Source organism: Pararge aegeria, chromosome 19, assembly GCF_905163445.1.
Source record: "Pararge aegeria chromosome 19, ilParAegt1.1, whole genome shotgun sequence".
In the NCBI taxonomy this organism is placed as follows: Eukaryota; Metazoa; Arthropoda; class Insecta; order Lepidoptera; family Nymphalidae; genus Pararge; species Pararge aegeria.
The window spans coordinates 6,254,173-6,274,523 of record NC_053198.1 but is presented as its reverse complement, the minus strand read 5'-3'; the positions used below and the strand labels follow the sequence as shown (position 1 = coordinate 6,274,523).

Sequence of the window (20,351 nt, the reverse complement as noted above, 5' to 3'; positions counted from 1 at the left end):
CATTTTGTAGTTACAATTTGACTGTCATAAGATGTACTGTTATGTGCATTTATTTTCTTTTTTCGTCATCGTAATTAAAACTTATTCATAACAGGCAAATTAAACTTTTTGTTTATTGTATTTCTATCATGGCTCACAAAGTAGCCTTCTTTTATCCATAGATCCAATGCATACTCGTATGATATAATTTGACAGTTGCAAACGCATGATGAGATCACGTAAAGAGCCATGGTTTACAAATGTTTTAGTTTTTCGATCGCACATAAAGAAACGGCCATCGCAGTTTATAAAGATAAAATAGTAGATTGTTCAACAAATGCATAAAGCAAGGAATTCTCGTGATGTTTGGATATGGATAAAATGGATTATATAAATAGTTATTGCTTTTCCAGTTGCTAGTAATATGAAACAGTTATTTCAATTATGTTAAAACCTTTTTTTGAGTTGGATATCTTTACTGCCTAATGTATATGTGTATTTTTCATGGAATTTAGAAATATCATACCTAAACAATTTTTCTTTTGCCATTACATTCCTTTTAACACTTCATGCACAATAGCATAAAAAGCAGCATGAGAAGTGAAAATATATTTATAAATGTCACACAGTTTTTTCTTCCATTCGGTATTTAGATTAAGGCAATGAACATACTGGCGTTTGTCGCAATGCGTGCGCGTTGTGTTCTCACTATAAAGAAAAAAGAAAGTGGAACGCTCGTCAACATGCTCGGTGCCTAATGTGTATTTATTTTAAATATTTTTTATAGTTATTAAAATATGTTACGTTACATTATATTAAACATTGTTTAATTGTCAAATGGCCTTTATTAACCCAGCTAATTGAAGGTCATTTGAATAACATTTTTCTTAGCACATCCCCCACTGTCTGGGTAAGTGCTTTGAAGATAGTTTATAACATAAAAGTTGCTTATATTTCAGAGTTAGTGACAACGGCATGCAATTCGATGCGACATGCGCAAAACTCGCGATATATTTACTATAATTATGTCATTAATTTTCTCAGGAATAGTCCTTTAATAAACTTTAAACAACGATTTCCTATATTTACTTCAATACAATTTGTGCAAGAATATAAGTTGTCCAGTTAAATATTCCTTACATATGTCGCATCGAGGCGCAGATATTTACGCTGCTTGGGGTGATTTTAAAGCTTAGGCTACACTAACACTTTTCAACCTAAGAAACTGTTGATGATGCACCGCGACAAATTAAATCGCGTTTTAGTGTAGACTCAGCCTTTGCTATAAAATTAATTCGGGTAAAATGATTAATAACTACTCTTTGGATCCGTATGCACCACATTATATATTTTCTTAAAATAATATATAAAAATTTGTTCGAAAAAATTAAAGTGTTTAGTTTCAAAATATACAAATAGCATAAATTTACTGATATAGTTTTATAATGGCATGCATTAGGAGTTTCATTGCTGAGTAGAAGAGATTAGTTTAAGTAAATTCATATAAAGAGAAATTATATTATGTAAACTATTATAGAAAATATAATGTGATTTGGTGTTGTATTTGAATTAAACGACGTTTTTGTAATTTATCAACCTTTCCCTTTATTTAAACTTTTTAATATTAGGACTAGGTACCTTCCTACGTTTGACCTACAAAAACATTCATTTTATTCTTTCAACTTATTTTCGAATCGCCTTTGAACTAAACTTTAACTGACCTTTATTAGTGTGTTCAAATCTTCTATTCGATCAAAATGTCGAAGGTGTTCAAATCTAAAAAAAAATCACAAGGAATAATACTAAATAATAAAACATCAAGCCTAGTGGGCTTCGGCTTTTCTTTCGTGGAGACCGAGTTCGATCCACTGAATTTTTTTTGTAACGTGCGTTTTTAATAGTGAACAAAAAAATCGAGAGGACACCTGCCAGCCTGAGAGTTCTCCATAATGTCTTAAGGCGCGTGAAGTCTACCAATCCGAACTTGGCCAGCGTGGTATATTCTTTAACTGAGAGGAGACTGACCCGCGCCCTTTAGTGGGCCGGTAATAAATTGATGATGAATAAAACACCAGATTATAAATAAAACTTTAATTCATTAAAAATTATCATAACAATTCTATCCGATATTATTATTAACAAAATAAACTGCATAATGCGATGAAATCATTTACATTTTTAAGTATCCCAACTAGGTAACTTATTAAGTATAATAACATAAAACTCATTATTCTAGTACTGTTTTTGTATTTTATCACCATACCTTAACTCAGGGGTTTCCAACCTTTTTAAGCCCACGGCAACAACGTAAGAAATTTGTCCCGGCGGCGGCGCCTAAGCCTTAACTTAGCTTGGTGAAATAGATAGGTATCTATTGGTTAGTTAGGCAGATATACGCAAAATATAAAGCATTCACTTAAGTTCTTCTTAAGATGAGTATTAGTTTCCGCAAGTGATAGTAATTTGTTCGGACAAAGTGAAACTGCATAGTAATATTACGTATTTCATAATTTTCATTATAGTGTTTTTACCTACAATTGGAGATAATATCAAATTTAAACATTTTTAAAAACACATATAAATTTTTTTTTTAGAAACGACAGGATTTGCACCTGTAACTCAATCGCGATCACGGCCTGAGCGCTGTACGACTAAGCTACGGCTATCTTTCCACCGATGCCAAAACTAAGATGTGCCCTCTTTATCAAGAAAGACAAGATTATTGAAACTAGTTGGCCGAAACAATATTTACTCCCAGGCAGGGTAGCGAGTGATATAAGTCACCAGTAGATATGATAAGTGTGCATTTAAAAAATGTCACCCATACCAATTCGTGCCATATTGACCAGCAAAACTAGTTTCGACAAATACTGACCTTATGGCATGCATATTACAAATCTTGCACTCCACATGTAGGTTCTGTACCAACCTTTAACCTTTTTTTATTTATTTATACTCTTTATTTATACTCTTTATTTATGCACCACTACCAAGTAAGTAAAATAAAGGAAGAATAGAGAGCAACACAATGATTGGAAAATAATACAAAAGGCGCAAGGAAATCTTAAGATGAAGACATCATGAGCGAGAACAAAAACGGTTTTCATCTTGGTCAGAACAAGTCGAGCAGGCCTTATATTCCGTCACTTTTACTGTCTTTTGAGGGTAAGAACATACGGCTATTTCACTAGTGAATTAACAACACAAACATCGCTTAGAAATCGTGAGCGAAAACATAATTTTCACACACACTTTTATTATATTTTAATGATCATTATCTTCAAAAAAAACCAGTGTGTTTTTATACCATAGACAAATGCTCAGTTTTAATAGTGGAATGAAAGTTAGATTGTCCAGTTTAGAAATAATTATGCAAATGGGTTATTATTTTCATTCTATTTAGCCAGAAGGCCTTAGTATTTACCTAGAATAACATCGTTTTGAAAATTAAATAAGTCGTGGCCACAAAAGTGGTCACCAGTCTTACACATTAAAGTATCGCCTATCCTTAACTTTAATATCAACATTATATACAAAAATATTATGCAATAAGGCACACGTTTTACTTACCACATTTTCTATACATAATTGTTTTAATAACTGGTCAAGTAAGTCAATACATTTGGTACAAGATCATATATTCAGCATAGAAAATTTAAACTATGTGAGGTCTGAGTAAAATTGAACTTACGGACCTTAGTTTAAAGTTCAAATTCGTTTACACTACCACAGCCAGCGCTCTCAGCGGTACGTTCGTGAAATAAACATCTATTATCTATAGTATTGAATTTGGTACTTTGAAACGCTACATATTAGGTAGCTATTACTTTGAAGGCATAATATTTCGGATACTTGAACGATAGCTTGCATATTGATCTTGTACTAAGGGTACAGAACACGTACCTATATGGTAGATACCCCCTTAATCATGCTTATATAAAAGTCGAGACCTACCATGCTTATGTGTCATACTTTACTATCAAAATATGATTTCTTACCTACATTGATATGCTACATAGCGATATCCGTATTTTGTAACTCAGATGACAGCACTACAGTGCTGTGGATAGTTCTTGAAAAAATCATATATGTCAAACGTACCTACATACAAACATATATGAGGAAATTGTAAGGGTTTGCAAGGGTCAACTTTAAATTTGTATTTATTATTATTCCTGTAGATTAGTCTTTATGTAGTAGTCTAGTTAGACTAAACAAAAAGACGGGAGTTGAAATTTAACTCAGAATATACGATAAAGTTTTCTAAAGTAAGTTACTCAATATACGAAAATATAGTAGGTGCAATATTTTCATATATGTATTGATAAATGAGATAGGTGGTAAAAAGAGATAATAAATTATTTTTGTCTCTGTATCTTAATAAAACCCCTGAAATCTTCAAAACCGCTAGGTTAGGTTAGGTAACCGTTAGGAGTATAATATTCAATCATGTGTGTTAAACACCCATTTCATTGTATGGCCGGCCATTTTGTGCACGTTCAGTGGTCCCGTTGAGCCCGTTCGCGTGCCCACGGGAATTTAATTGTCAGAGATCTGTAATAAATGAAACCGTTCAGACACTGTGAATTCCTTCTTCGTACAAGATAATGATTAATTCTAAAAAAAGGTGCATAAGAAATTTCCTAGAAGGATTGTGAATTAAGCGGCGCGGTGGCGGTACCTGTCTTTATTGTGGTCATTCATTCCACCAAATCCTTTGCCTATTGGTATAAATAATATGTCGCTATTGGTGTCAATTATGTTGTATACAAAATAAACCAAGGCAATAGGTTGGGACTTTTTACTGAGTAACGATTTACGGACCAAGCAACTAGCTCACCTTTTTTTTTTTTTCGGATCGTGTGTAGCTGATTAACCCTAATGATTGTAACAGCGTAACGCGGGCTTGTTGGCGAGCTTCGGAATGGGGCTCTGCCAGAAGGAGTTAGCTCACCTGATATAATTCTAGCAATAATTTATCTCACCCATAGTCTCCTGTTGTAACTCTAGTTTGTACGCGGGATTGTCGTAAGGCGGTAGAGATGACTCTCGGGGCGCTGATGGCACAGCTGAAACGATACCATCTAGTAAGCGATACTAAGTATTAAGTTTCCGCAGACTTTATGGAGCATATAATATGTTATGTAATGAGAATCACCCGGACGTGTGTCTTGTATAGGGGATAAGGTGGAGACCTCCTAATGAATGTCTTATAAAACAGGAATTCTCCGAAAGGGTTGGGAATGACATAATGAAGGTGATACTTTGGAACATTGACAGACTTTGCCACGAATACCGGATTACCTCAGAACAAAATATTTCCGAAGAAGGTTGGCACTAGGCCACCTACCTGGCGTGAACCCCTCGATGGTTTGTCGACCGCAACTTAGCTTTTTCTTCTATTGCATTTAAATATTATCAGTGCAAAGTCATGTCAAATCTTACATAGAAAATCCAGTAAAGATTAGAATGATTGAAATGTAAGCTATCCAATCCGAAAACGTGAAATCGTGTACATTGATCTTGAACGTCATCAGTATTTGAATTTAACCGATTATTAACGTCGAGTATAACTCAACATCAATTAATAAAACTAAAGACGTATCTTCAAAGTTACTCACACGTGATTGGCACAGATCGTGGTCGATGTCGTCTGACCACAACCAGCAGCAATAGAACGGACGTGAGCGCGGCCAAAGCCGCCACCACTCCAACTACCACAAGCGCTCCGTAGTAGTCTCCACCAGGAGGGCCACGGCTACCAGCAACTGATGATGCCTCGATTACATCTGCAAGAAGATTGAAGAAATTATAAACTGCACCGTACTGTCTCTGGCTTTTGACGGATTATGGCAAATTAGCTTAATTGTAATTGTCTTCAAGAATATTTTAATATCCTATCCGATAAGGCACATGGTTCCTCTCGTGTAAGAGAGAGGCCTATTTAAAACTTCAGGTCTCCCTCTACACTGCTCCAATACGTTTTAGAAAATATTTATATTATATCCCTATCCCTATCCCTACTAATATTATAAATGTCAATGTAAGTTTGTTTGTTACGCTTTCACGCAAAAACTACTTAATCGATCCTCATGAAACTTTGTACACATATTCTTAGAAGTGTTAGAAGTAATAAAAGATACTTTTTATCCCGACATTAATCTCGGGTCCTTTAGGAGAGGGGATGAATGTGTTTGACGATTTTACACCATAACTCCGACAAATAATAACCGATTTAAATGATTATTTTTGTACTATAGAGGTTATTATATGTATTTAATTTCGCCCAAACTTTGTGTAGATCTGATGAATGTGGTTGGAGATAGAGGACAGAACTACTCAGCGGACAGCAGCAAACCCCTCATTTAAGGCTTAGCGATACTGAATACTTTAATTTTTTTTAGAACTATAACTAAATTGAATGCCATATCAAAAAACAAAATCAAACGCAGACGAAGTCGCGGGCAACAGCTAGTTTATATATATATCTAATATTAATGGACGGACCCTGCTGATGGTGCATCTGATGATAAATGAAAAACCCTCCCCATTAAAAGAACACCAAACTTCGCAGGGCATTAAAGGAACACTTCCTAGGGAGGGCAACCCTACATCCATCAACCTGAGACGTAGGTTTTAAGCTTCATTCGCGTGTTGTTATACCGGCAACCACGCCCTTCAGACCGGAACACAGAATTGCAACGATGCTACTTAGCGGCAGAAATAAAAATGGCTGTAGTAATCCAGACAAGTTCTGTCACAAAAAGCTCTACTGGAATTTATAACTTCATCGATAGTATTAAAAATTAGTGACAACAACTGGTTCCGATTGTTGAAAGCGGTCTCCGAGGCAGGAGAGCGGACAGTGTCAATTTCTTAATTCCGGTCTATTTCTGGGAATTTCTCGGCAAGGAAAACCAAAACCTTATTTTATTATTACGAGTATATAGTCGACCCGGAATCCAGGATAGCGTGATCCTTAGGTGAAAATTCTAACCAACGCTGAAAGAGAAAAGCCAAATTCTTCTCATCATTTTTATAACCTTCTGTTCGTAATTTTTATCCATTTAATAAGTAAAATTTCCATGGTTATGAATAATCTCTTACTGATTGCTATAAATCATTCAGTTTATTAAGAGTGCAAAATTGGGATTGAAGAATATAATATGAGAAATACTTACTGTCAATAGATTCTGAAGATTCTAGTGATTTTGTATGAATGTCCAAAACATTACTGGTCTTCACTTTACCGTTACTCAAGAAGAGTTCTAACCACACACGGCATCTGAAATCAAGATAATATATAATTTTAATTTGAGGTAAACACCTGGATGTTCTAACTGAGGTGGAGGCAAAATAGGTTTTAAAACCATGGGTTCCTTATACCATTTAGGTTTATTAAATTAAAAAAAAACGTTTATTTCAAGTAATCTGGTGCTTTTGAATGGTCAAGTCTTCCTATGTTCGTAATGTCGTTTTGTAGTGTTTTTGTGTTACTTCTAACGACAAACTAATCGTAAGCCGAAATTGCTATCAGCTCCTCGCTATATGACATTATTGTTTTTTTTTTTATACTATACAGCAATACTTTGCACGGCGTGCAAGGAACACGTCCTATAAAATGCCGTCCTGTGTCGGTCAACCTGAGGCGTAGATGTTAAGCCTCATGCCTGTAACAACACCGCCAACCACGCCATTCAGAGCACTCATCAAAAAATCACTCATTCAAAAACTCTACTATTGCTAAGATATGTTTAAATACTTACTTTGCATCTGGTTCTAGACCCGTTAGCGTGATAGCAGGAGGTGAATCTCTAGCAGCGAGACGGAATGCATCATGTTCCTTTTTGCTGTCCCCGCAAGCGTGAGCTGCGCGATACACTCGCACCCATCTTTCTGGAGGCACGGGAATCCCTCGCCAAGTCATCTCCACTGCTCCGGAGCCCACTGCTCTTACTTCTACCGTCACCGACCAATTGTATGGATCTGCGAATATATGAAGGACAGTTTGTATAAGCTGAATTGTACCTGTAGTGTGTTGAATATCAAATGTTACAATCGAACATTTCTGGCTCACTAAGTGAAAAAACATCGCCAATAAATAGAGCAACACATTTCAGAGAACTTGCATTCTCTACACGTCTTACTAAGTGCCACCCTGTGTCCAGCAAGGAAACGTAGATAGAGTACGTAAGTAAGTAAGTAACGTAGAAGGAGTTTATGCCTGTAATTTTAACAGCAATCACGTCCTGGCTGGAACTCTGCAATGATGCTTGGCGGAAGAAATGAGCATGGTGATAATACTCCTTTGGATGAGCTCAGCTGTAAAAGGCTCTCCTACGACAGATGAGTCATCTTTATTTATGTTTATAAGTATCGGTGTAATGTGGTTATTGACGATCAGAAAACAGTTATGAAAATTAAGCTTAATTTGCTGTACTCCGGGAAAAGCAGGAGAATCTGTATGGTGTAATTTAATTCCGGATTTTAGTTTGAAGAAATTATAAATTACACTATACAGATTCTCCTGCTTTTCGCGGAGTATAGCAAATTAAGCTTAATTTTTATAATAAAAAATAACATACTATACTACGACAATACACACATCGCCATCTAGCCCCGTAGTAAGCGTAGCTTGTGTTTTGGGTACTAAGATAGCTGTTGAATATTTTTATGAATATAATACACATAAATACTTATTATATACAGATAAACGCCCAGACACTGAAAAACAATCATGTTCATCACACAATCATTTAGGCCGTCAATAATAATAATATGTCATGGAATTCCCCAAGTAACGCCTGCTTCTATCGTACAAAATACACGACGCGACCAAGAGGATATAACAGAACTGGCAGCAGCGTTCTTCGTGCTACTGTTACCATCTAATACGATCACCAAACCGTCTGCCCAACATGGAGATTACGTGCAATAAATTCCTTAAAATACCCAAAACTGCTTACCTATGTACGGTGTTGTGCTAAACTCAACATTATCAGGATCGTATAATTCAGTGGTGGCATGTGGCGGTGGTATCAATACGAGGGAAGCCTCGTACGTGCTACCGGGGTGGAGATCATGTAGCTCAGCGGCTGACCGGCTGTGGTGTAGAATCTCCGTCATGCTGAATATTGGGGTGCCAGTTGGACGATACCTGTGATACAGAAATTAAAATTACATAATACCCTATCATCCCCTTTATCATCATCATCACGTCAATCATTACCGGCCCACTACAGAGCACTGGTCTCTTCCCACAATGAGAAGGGGTAAAGGCCCTAGTCCACCACGCTGGCCCAGCGGATGGATGGACTCCACACACCTTTGAGAACATTATGTAGAACTCAGAGGGATGCAGGTTTCCTCAAGATGTTTTCTTTCAACGTTGAAGCAAGTGTATTTTAATTACTTATTATGCGCATAACTTCGAAAAGTTAGAGGTATGTGCTGGGATTCGAAGTTGCCCCCCCGAAAGTGATAATCAAAATAATATTAAATGACATCCTTTTCATTACAATTAATGCTGCAGAGGTGTCAACATTTCTTCATTAAACGCCCCAGCCTAGTATTTGATTAAAGGGGAATAATAATTTGTATCACGAAATGCATTTCAAGCGCTAAAGGATATGTAATGAAAATACACTTCATTGTAAACCGTTAAGTAACAAGAACGTTTTATTTCTGAAACAACTGAAAGTCGGTCTTATCACTAGAAAGCTATCTCTAACAGACAACCTACCTAGCTAGTACCTACTCGTACATCATTTTAAGAGAAGGGTAGGGTGTAGATACTCATACCAATATTCAATTATATCTATAGAATTTTGAATTTAAGGATTTTGAATTTTTGGTCGGGTGGCAAACTTCGGCCCTGGCTACAGACAAAGACGTGTCGCCAAGTTATTTAGCATTTCGGTACGAAGTCGCATGGAAACCGATTAGGGGTATGGGTTTATTATAACTGCTATACCTCTAACAAGTTAGCCCGTTACCATCTTAGATTGCATCATCCAGATGAGATTGCAGTCAAGGGCTAACTTGTATTGGAATAAAAAAAATCTCACCGAACTTGTATGCCATCAATAAATCGTAATTCCTCTTCATTGAAGTGCCTCCAGCTAACATGAGCTGTTGTGTCATTAACATCTACAACGGTTAATTTTCCGTCTATTTTTCTTCGCTTTTCCTCTGGAGGAAGTACCTGAAAATTGTGTTTAACTAAATTAAGTTATGAACGACTAAATATCTAACAATTCCAAAATTTATTTATTTGAAATAGGTCTATAAATTTGCTTTTCAAATTTGAAATCAGTCTGTTTGTAGGGATTTTACCACCGGTTCGGAAGGCAGATTTTACCAAATAGAAACCGGCAAAAATCTCGCGCAGTTACTCTTTTTGACAATTTAGAAATTAAATCAAATCACATAAATTAACAATCATTATTAAACTTTGCGGGCAAGCGGAGCAACGTGCTTCCGACCAACATTTATGTATAGAAGAGTTAAAGAGTTATAAGTTTATTATGCATTGGTAGATCAAAAATGACCTGAATAATGATGTTATAAAAGCTTTTAAGCTATAAAAGCTTTTGCAGCAGATATGCAGAATTCACTAGTGTACTAGAATTACTTACTGTGGGTAAATCTTGCGTGCGCACGGTATATATTTCACTTTCAGGTTCAACAGGGAGATTGTGCAAGTATAGTTTGCCTCTGATCTTGTAAGTAGATGAGGGTTTCAGTCCAGTCAAACGGAATTCAAGGCGTGGTGTGGTCAAAACTTCGTCTGCTGGTGCAAAAACTTGAGAATACCATTGCGATATATCTTCATCTCTATAAAAAAAAGACAATTAAATGTTCAACACATTTCAACAAACTATATTATTCTATTTCTTCTTAGTATACAGTAGGAATACTCAGATATCTTCCGGAAGGTTACTGATTTATTTCCAAGGCGCACTCGAAACAAAGACGACAAAGATTCATAAAAGTGTGTGAAGGTTTTCAATACAAAATATAAAATCAAAGCTATACTACCGTAGATTATTTTTAAACCTATGTTACGTAAATTTAACAAAATTTGGATGGATGTTGGGTTGGCCTGATTGAAGATTTAGAGACTTTTTATTTTGTTAATACCTGTTTATCACATATTCAAAGAAATAGATAAATTTCATTTCATTTCATGCAACTTACGCTGAATCCGTATATCTCAAGTCAACACTGCCACGTAGTCCCACTAATACTGGTGGGAGACCAAATAACATCTTTATGCTCGTGGGGGAATCTCCTTGCAACGACAATACCGCAAGCTTCTTATTCTCGTCTCCATAACTCGGTATCGGTAATCCTGGAGGAAGCCCAGATAGGGATGGAACTAGGGGGTTAACCGGACGATGTATATTATTCTGGTCGTAATCGGGAATATCTTCTTGTGGGTATCGATCCTCAGGTGGCACCGTTGGTAGGAATTGAGGGGGCTGTCCATGCGATGGGGGTTTCGCAGGGAATCCTGGTGGAATTTGACCTGTAATTCACACAACCAATATATTTTAGTTACTGCTTTGAGTAGTTACTGCATTGATTAATAAAATAATGATAATAAAAAACAAATAGAATTCTACTTAAGAAGTGCTATTTGATGTGGTTAAATGTAATAAAAGTAATGACATTAGTGGTATGAAAGAAGCAAGGAACAAATTGAGTTTGCGGTTAGTTTGTTACTTTTAATTTTACGGGTATAAATAATCGGTCAACGTAAAGAAAAGTCGCTCTGTCAAAATTATTATATAGTGTATTAAGGCCATACATAGAAAGATTCATTTCAAGGCTAGGTCACTGACCTGCCGCGGATGTACCGTGGCTTTTATCCGCTGATCGTCCAGTGTTTCTATTAACTTCAGATTCTAATTCCATTTGGTTGAGGAGATGTTCAAGATCGAGAGACGAGTAAGTTTTAATAGGTGTCTTTGGAACCTCCTTCATAATGGGGTTAAACAAAGAATGTAATTCGGCCTTGGGGTTAGATGAAACCTTGTGCAAAACTGTTTCATACGGATTGGGTTCTTTGGTTAATAAATGTGTATCAAGATCTTTTCTCCACATACTCGATTTAATATCAGTCCGTAATCCAGCTATCGATTCTTTGTTTTGCATTATAGTCACATGTTTTCCAAGGGAAGTATGGGACTTGGGGTTGGGATAGTCAATGGAACTGGGAAGCATTTTATTACGTAAGTTGATAGTCGTATAGTCATTATTGAACTTTTTGTGAATGTTAGGGTCAAAATAAGGTTGATTGAGCTTAGGAATTTCATCATCACTTTTTGTATCCCCTAATTGAAATGGTACATGAACGTGTGAATTTTTATCATATACAGGAAGAAAGTAATTTATGTTGTTCTGTTGAGATACTGGAACCTTTTTCACGGTTGGACTGCTATACATTTGCTTAAAAAATTGCTGAGGGGAGTTTGAAGTCATCGATTTCATTTCATTAGTATTCAAATTATATTTAGATTCCTGTATAAATCCGTGAAGTTTGCCATCAGGTTTATTTAATGGTTGGCTCTGGTAAATATTTATATCATGAGCCAAACTGCTATGAATGTTTTTGAAGTGATTGGATAAAACAGGGCCTTTTGAATGTGATGATTTGATTTCCCAATCGAAATTATTGTTTACCATAGGAGGTTCGGGGTGTATTGTTTTAAATGGAGAATCGATATCTTCTGGGATAAATACTGTAATATTGTTACCCATAAATTGTTTCGATGGTCGATCAAGTTCAGATTTGAAAGTGTCGTTGTAAACAGCCATGGGTCTTAAGGTCTCAGGGACTTTTGGAAAATCTTTCATTGGAGGACTCAAATGTCTGTGGAAATTATTGTCAGCAGTCATGGCAGGTGTAGGTAGTAAGTAATTGGTAATCGGTGGTATTACAGGTGTAACTGGTGTCACATAGTTGACCACTACTTGTGAGACTGTTGGTTTGTGAGACGGCAATCGATAGGTCTGAAAATTTGATGCATTCATGTTTCCAGCTGTAAGCAATAATGTATGATAAATAAATTAGCGAACATGCAATTACTTTATGAAGCTAATGACATGAAATTTAATGATGTTTGTAATGATAACATACTTGTAGTCAAAGTCTGATGTTTGGTGAATGTAATACTGCATGTGCAAATAAATAAAACTTATACATCAAGTAATTATTAAAAATATTGTAGTTAATAAAAAATGAATGTCTGCGGCTCTATGATAATATTTGGTTTCCAAAAATTAAGATATCGGCTAAGGGCTAGCTTACCATGGGGTATACAACCCCATTGCTTGCAACAGTCGTCGTCGGATATGTTTACAGGCGCCGGTCGACTTTGCGGTGGACATCTTAGTGTTTGAGGAGGTATAGGTGGCAGTGGATTGCACGCCTCCTGGCAGTCTAATTCTCCATTCTCACAAAAACAATGCTGCTCACATCCTGTCAGTTCCAGTGGAACTTCACTCCAATTCTGAATTCTAAAAGAAAATAAAACTTTTTGAACATTAAGTAATACAATCCCTGAGCTTGAGGATGATAACTTTGTCAGAAAGGAGGCTATTTTGAAAAAAATTTTATTTAGAAATAGTATATTTTTTATTTAATGATGTGTCTACGTATTTTTTTAACAGATCACGTATTAAAGCTGGGTATAAATATATAATAGGATTGTTGTGCTATGGTATCATTGGAATTCAAATTGTGACAAACTGTTGATCATAATTAGTGACGTTAAAATTTAAAAAATCTAAATAAGAAGAGGAGAGGAGGTCAAAGATCCTTTTTTGAAAGTTCTTTTCCTTCCTTCATTAAAAGAAAGAAGTTAAAAATCATTGAGATTTAAGTTTCTGGTTACCAAACTGGTAAAAAATATTCCATAGATTTTTGGGTGATTGTAGCGTGGTAGGAGACCCGTGCCCTGTAGTGGTTGACATGATGATGATGATGGTGATGATGATGATGATGATGATTGAGTGTTTTGCTGTTGTCAATGAATGTATTACGCTTTCTTTCTCCGAAAGTCTCTAATATTTTACTGAGACTAACCACGTTGTTTATATTCAAGGGAGATACGGATGAACATCGAAATGGTTTGACGAAATTAAATTTGGGAAATAATTTGTCAAGGAAAACTTACGGCACACCATTGAAATGACAAGTTCCATCGCTCAGGCACCGCGCAGTCCTCGGACAACAGTTCGGAGGCTGAGGTGGTGGATTCGGGGCCCATCGCACACAGCCTTTCGACACAAGTTCCAGACCAACATGTGAAGGACAAATCAGAGGTGCACATTCTCTACTGTCAGGTCCAGTGCATTCACAGAGTTCCGTGCAACCAATTTGAAATTCGTCGCCTGTAAGTTAAAAGTTCTTTTAGTTCCTTACAAGTTTCTAATTGTTTACTTTAAATTATTTTTATTATATCAGCAAGATAACTTTAGGATCAGGAGATGCAGCTGAGATGGCTGAATACATTAACCGGCGCAAGTATGTCCATCTGATTGAGTTTTGTATTTTTAAGGTTTCGTACTCAAAGGGATAAACCGGGACCCTATTACTAACTGTCTGTCACCAGGTTGTATCTCATGAACCGTGATAGAATAAATATTTAAGGGAGTTCCATTACAACAGACATGAATTTTTGCTTATGTATTGATATACTTCATGCACGAGTTCGACTCGCACTTTTATTTTATTTTTTTATATTTGCCATGTAGTTTGCCCTTGGAGTCTTAGAGGTAAATTTACGAGATATTTGTTACAATGTATTAAATTGCCTTATCTGGTAAAAAAATACTCGCTCGATTTTTTACGAAAAGGTTTAGCTTGACTGTTTAGCGACAAATGCATCCACGTTTCGGTTATTCAGGTTATGAATAAATTTTATTGTATAGTATTTTATTTAAAAAAAATATATTTTCATTAAATTAAATTGATATATGTTTAACTTACCAACTCCATAAAATTGGCCGTCATGATAACAACCCTCCTTCGTCACATTAACAGTTTCCTCTACTGGTACTTCATTACCAACATCGGACGCTGTTATTGTAAAATTAAATTTGGTTCCAGTTTCTTTAGTTTTGACTACATAATCTTTACCCCCTTCAAGATTAAGAATCAAATTCGAATATTTCAATTCCACATCATGGTAGGTTCTTCCCCCATCACTACTCAATAGTAGATGAATGGGATCGTCACTTTTGTTCATGTGCATAAGATTGATTTGAACACTATTGTTCTGTAAGACTTTGATTGAACCTATAGGTTCAGTCAATACCAATGGGCGGTGCGTTGTCTGAGGTTTAATTAGTTCTTGTAAATCTTTCGGTATCTACAAAAAGATAATCTGTTATGAATATGTTTTATGATTGTATGTATTACTCTATATAATTGTTTAGATATTTATATATATATATATATATATATATCTATACAATCATAATATGGTATATCATTGTATTTTTATGTAGAACTTACCGGTGTAGTAGTTGTTGTAGAAGTGGTGCTATTATCAACAGGCTCTTCGTGGACATCTTGAGAAACGTCACATATTTGTACCTCACAACACTCGTCATGAGGATCCTGTACGTTGATACATTTATCAGATTGCGGTAGACGCTTGCACCTAAAATAACACAGTGAAATATTAAGCATGCAAGTACATTCAAGTTCAACAGTACTGTTAGTTATAATAATAAAAAAATCCCGTTTAAACCTGACAAAATACCGGGGCCACATTAAACTAACTTGCCAATCTACAAAAGCCATTTAAGATCCAAACCTGTTCATCAATAAAAAGCTTGGTACAACAGTTACGCGGGCACAGCGTCAATTTTGAATTAAAGTTAAACAAGATACTCGTATATCTCAGCAGTCTATTCTCCTCTTCTTTATTTTTCCTAATTCAAAGGTGTCTGGCAGATATCGCTATTAAGCGATAGGGCCTTTAGCATTCTACTTATTTCTTTATGTTTCTGTTTTAATTATATTTTGTAAATGTTAATGTTGTGGTACACAAATAAGGAGTTTAATAAATTATTATTTATTTTATTATCGCACCATAATTACATTGTTAACTTTTAGAGTTGGTCAAAATCTTGTGGTTTTCCCTATACTTAGATATAAATGGAAAAGCTACCCAAATTTTACCCTTTCCATCCAAGTTTGGGCCCTAAGTCAAGTTTGTCATTATTTTTAATGGCATTCTCGATGTGCGTCATGGATTAAAATGTTTATAAATTTAATGTTTGTTGTTATACTTAGTTATCTAAAAGCGCGACCGATAAAATGTACCCAAGTGAACTAGATGACCTTGCTTAGCTTGATATAATAACAATAATACCACTATCAATGAATGAATAATAAAAAAAGGGTTGCATTTCATTTTTGATGGAATTTAATTGTAATACAATTATTATTCACCTCGGTTTGCAAGTGACAACAGAATGCTCTTCGCAAGTGCACGTTTGATCACACCTGATATTCCACTTTCCGCCCACTGGATAAGTTTCATTGCCGTAACGACACACCTCTAGAGTCGTTGGTTTTGCATCTAAACAAACGATATTAGAAACTGTTAATTACAGTGGTTGAGAGAAACAAATTTTTACCAACATAGATAATATTATCAACTTCAGCACGGCTAGCATGGGCAGTGCACAATTATATCACCGGGGAAAGGATACCAATATATCTTCTCCCACAGCTTCTCGCACAAGTGGAAATAATATCCAAATAATATATGTGTAATAATAAACGAAGGCAAACTTCTCCTATTCTTTATTCCCGTACTTTAGCAGGTGGACACGTTAATTGTATCCCTTGTCAGGGGATCTAATCGAGGGATATGATATTTGTCTCCTGCCCGTGCTAGCTCTGCAGGAAATTAAAAATCCAATTAATAGACCAAACATATCTTGGTCCATTTGATGGTAAGTGGATCTAATCGAGGGATATGATATTTGTCTCCTGTCCGTGCTAGCCCTGCAGGAAATTAAAAAACCAATTAATAGACCAAACATATCTTGGTCCATTTGATGGTAAGTGGATCTAATCGAGGGATATGATATTTGCCTCCTGCCCGTGCTAGCCCTGCAGGAAATTAAAAAACAATTAATAGACCAAACATATATTGGTCCATTTGATAGTAAGTGGATCTAATCGAGGGATATGATATTTGTCTCCTGCCCGTGCTAGCCCTGCAGGAAATTAAAAAATAATTTATAGACCAAACATATCTTGGTCCATTTGATGGTAAGTGGATAACCATCGCCTATAAACAGAGCAACACTTCGCAGGGCATGCAAGGAACACATCCTCTAAAAGTGTTACCCTGTGTCCATCAAGCTGAGGCGTGGATGTGAATCCTCATCTGCCTTTAATTACACCGGCAACTACGCGCTTCAGAGCGGAACACAGCATTGCAATAATGCTGCTTAGCGACAGAAATAAGCATAGTAGTAGAAGAAGAAGATACCTAAAAGGTGAGTTAATTTCTTGTTCATTCAAAAAACACTGTTATCAGATCCACAGAGCTCACCGGGGAAGTCTTACCGCCATGCTAATTTCTGCTTCCAATTTTCTTTTTACCGATTCCTATTATGAAAATTAAGCTTAATTTTGCTATACTTCCCGAAAAGTCGAAGAATATGTATGGTGTGATTTATAATTTCTTCAATCTTAATAATCCACACCAAACAGATCTTCGGCAATGCACGCTCTACGCATGGTTCGCTCCGACACCGAAGCATCCTCAGGAGATGTTGACTAGGGAGTTTGTCCATACCTTTTAGATATCGTGTAACATAGCTAATGAACAATAACGTTACCGAAAATTAAGACATTTTCATCTTCTAAGATAAGGAATAAAAGGTATAATGATAGGTCAGGTGAAACGTTCCAAAGAGGCTTTTCTGTTGAAAATGCTATGAAAATCAATTTAATTCGCTATACTCTGCGAAAAGCAATAGTATGGGAAGATAATCTGTACGGTGTATATTATAATTTCTTCAATCTTTATATATAATTGTATAGTGAGTGTGTATTCTTAACAATTATTACTTTGGGGCTGGATGGAAATGTGTGTATTGACACAGTATATTAATTTATTGTAAAGTCAACATCTCCTGACTCTGAGGATGCTCGATTGTCGGGGCGAAAGGTGTGTAGAGTGTAGAGAGTACATTGCCGAAGATTCTCTTGCTTTTCGCGGCGTATAGCAAATTAAGCTTAGTTTTCATAATATAGAATGGAATTCCGCAAAGCAACAACTGTTTCTATCCAATGATGAAAATTTAATTGAAAGTCGGAATGATGGATGAGTTAAGTTTTAATAGGTTTATTATTTTCGCACACCCTTAGTAATTAGAAAGCATAATTCTTTCTCCATATATTTTCTTATATTTTTATTCAAATATTATTAGTTTTTTTGAATTACAATTCAAAACAAAGATTTGTATTACCTCCATTCCCTGTAGCGCACGCAATAATAGAACAGCATTCATCGACCGGAGATTCAAAACACAGGGGATCGTTGAGACGCCTGCCTCGACGTATGAATGGTTGTTTGCATCTCGGCGAGCATTCAAAAATACCACCAGATGAACACTCACATGTCTCTTCACAGCCTCTGTCTACACGTTCACCGATCTGTAGTGGAATATGTTTTTTAATTACTAATTGTTTTGTATTGAATTTGGAAGCGTTGATAGCTTAGTGGGTAAGACTTCGGCTTCCCTTTTGGGGGGGACCGACATTTTTATTTTATTTTTATTTATACTCTTTATTTGTACACCACTCAGAAAAACGAGACAAAAAAAAAAGAACAAACACATGAAGAATGAAGCAGGATACAAAAGGCGGCCTTATCGCTAAGTAGCGGTCTCTGCCAGGCAACCTTAGGATTAGGAAAACTAAAAAGAAAACAAATAGGTGGGGTACACTATTTAGTACATACATACGAATATCTACATACTAATACATAAACCAGACTACAATAATACATAAACAAAATACCATTATACATAATACATAATACATAAACCAGACTATTTTAGGAGATATATGTGTGTATGTTTTAAGCAATTATAATATTACATACTTTAACGGTGAAGAAAAACCTGCATGCTTAAGAGTTCTACATAATGATCTCAAGGGCGTTTGGAGTCTATCTACAACTACTACGGCCTTAAACCTTCTAATTCTGAGAGGAGACCTGTGCCCTGCAGTAGACCGCTAATGGGCTGTTGATGATGATGACGAATGGTTTTGAAAAAGTATAGATAAGTTTTTTGATTTTTGCACGTGGACATTGCATTTGTTTTCGTATGTTCCCTTGGAAGTTTTTGATGTGTATGCCTTTTTTGTGGCCCCTGAACTACCACTTTGCATAACAACATGTCAATTTCTTGGTCTGTGAAAAGTACCCCACGATAACCTTTCATTATCACTGTATAAAGACTAGTGCATGTACTATTCCAGACTATAAACTATCTATGTCCTAAATTTCATCGAGATCCGTTCAGCCGTTCTGGCGTGGTTGAGTAACAAACATCCATTCGAACATTCGCATTTACAAAATAAGTACAGATTGCTCTGATTAAATAAACATTATTTTTATAATAACTAACCTTATACGTAACTTCATTCTCCTTACATGTTTCTATTTCTTCAGATTTATCAATTGTCAACAATGGATTGAAGGGCGCCTGGAGATTTGTATAAAATTTATCAGGTATCTGTTTATTTTTAGGATCGTTTCCCATAAGTCTCGGAGGCTCATCCTCATCTTCGTTATCCAAATTTACATCACTAAGATCCTCTAAAGCTTTTTTTGGTCCTTTGGTTTGATTATGTAACGCAATAGCGAAATTTTGTAATTCTTCAACATTTAAATTTAATAACCTAGGCATAGGTCTTGCTATAGACTCTGTGGCTTCTTTAGTATCAGGGGATTTAGGCGCTTCTGTATTGTTTCGTTTCGTAATTTGCTCTTCAGCTGTTGATCGTGTTGGTTCTTCCGTAGATGTAGTAGTTGTTCCAGGAGTCGTCACATCTATTACTGATGATGTTTTATGTGGTAATGTTGATGCCGTTTCCTCATCATCAGTAATTTTACCTGCAAATAAAAACATAATACGTTAAATGAAATCGAAACTCTTAGGCATAACCGAGAAATATAAATTTTGTAGTACATATCTATTTCTTTTATTAACGAGGTATGTCATGGAAGATAATCATGATTAGAAGATACAGAACACCGTGGGATTGAAACAATTAACAATTAACACGACTTCTCGAATTATTAAGCGTTAATAATCCTTTG

At 35.8% G+C, this 20,351-nt stretch overlaps 1 protein-coding gene across 2 annotated transcripts in view; it reads right to left on the bottom strand.

The window, feature by feature from the left end:
* Positions 1-2,173: 2,173 nt before the first annotated feature.
* Positions 2,174-20,351, bottom strand: part of LOC120632050 (putative epidermal cell surface receptor) — a 54,367-nt gene continuing 36,189 nt past the window's right edge. The window contains exons 3-18 of one of the 2 annotated variants that reach the window (XM_039901814.1): positions 19,657-20,144; positions 18,490-18,676; positions 16,451-16,580; positions 15,506-15,653; positions 14,978-15,359; positions 14,163-14,379; positions 13,295-13,503; positions 11,179-11,509; positions 10,617-10,815; positions 10,047-10,183; positions 8,946-9,136; positions 7,746-7,965; positions 7,161-7,264; positions 5,601-5,768; positions 4,965-5,048; positions 2,174-4,533 (exon numbers count right to left, since the gene is read on the bottom strand). In XM_039901814.1, the coding sequence (XP_039757748.1) occupies positions 4,526-4,533; positions 4,965-5,048; positions 5,601-5,768; positions 7,161-7,264; positions 7,746-7,965; positions 8,946-9,136; positions 10,047-10,183; positions 10,617-10,815; positions 11,179-11,509; positions 13,295-13,503; positions 14,163-14,379; positions 14,978-15,359; positions 15,506-15,653; positions 16,451-16,580; positions 18,490-18,676; positions 19,657-20,144 (3,203 nt within the window). In that variant the 3' untranslated portion in view covers positions 2,174-4,525. The remainder of the gene's footprint in view (positions 4,534-4,964; positions 5,049-5,600; positions 5,769-7,160; positions 7,265-7,745; positions 7,966-8,945; positions 9,137-10,046; positions 10,184-10,616; positions 10,816-11,178; positions 11,510-13,294; positions 13,504-14,162; positions 14,380-14,977; positions 15,360-15,505; positions 15,654-16,450; positions 16,581-18,489; positions 18,677-19,656; positions 20,145-20,351) is intronic. The other variant, XM_039901815.1, reaches the window with a different exon arrangement.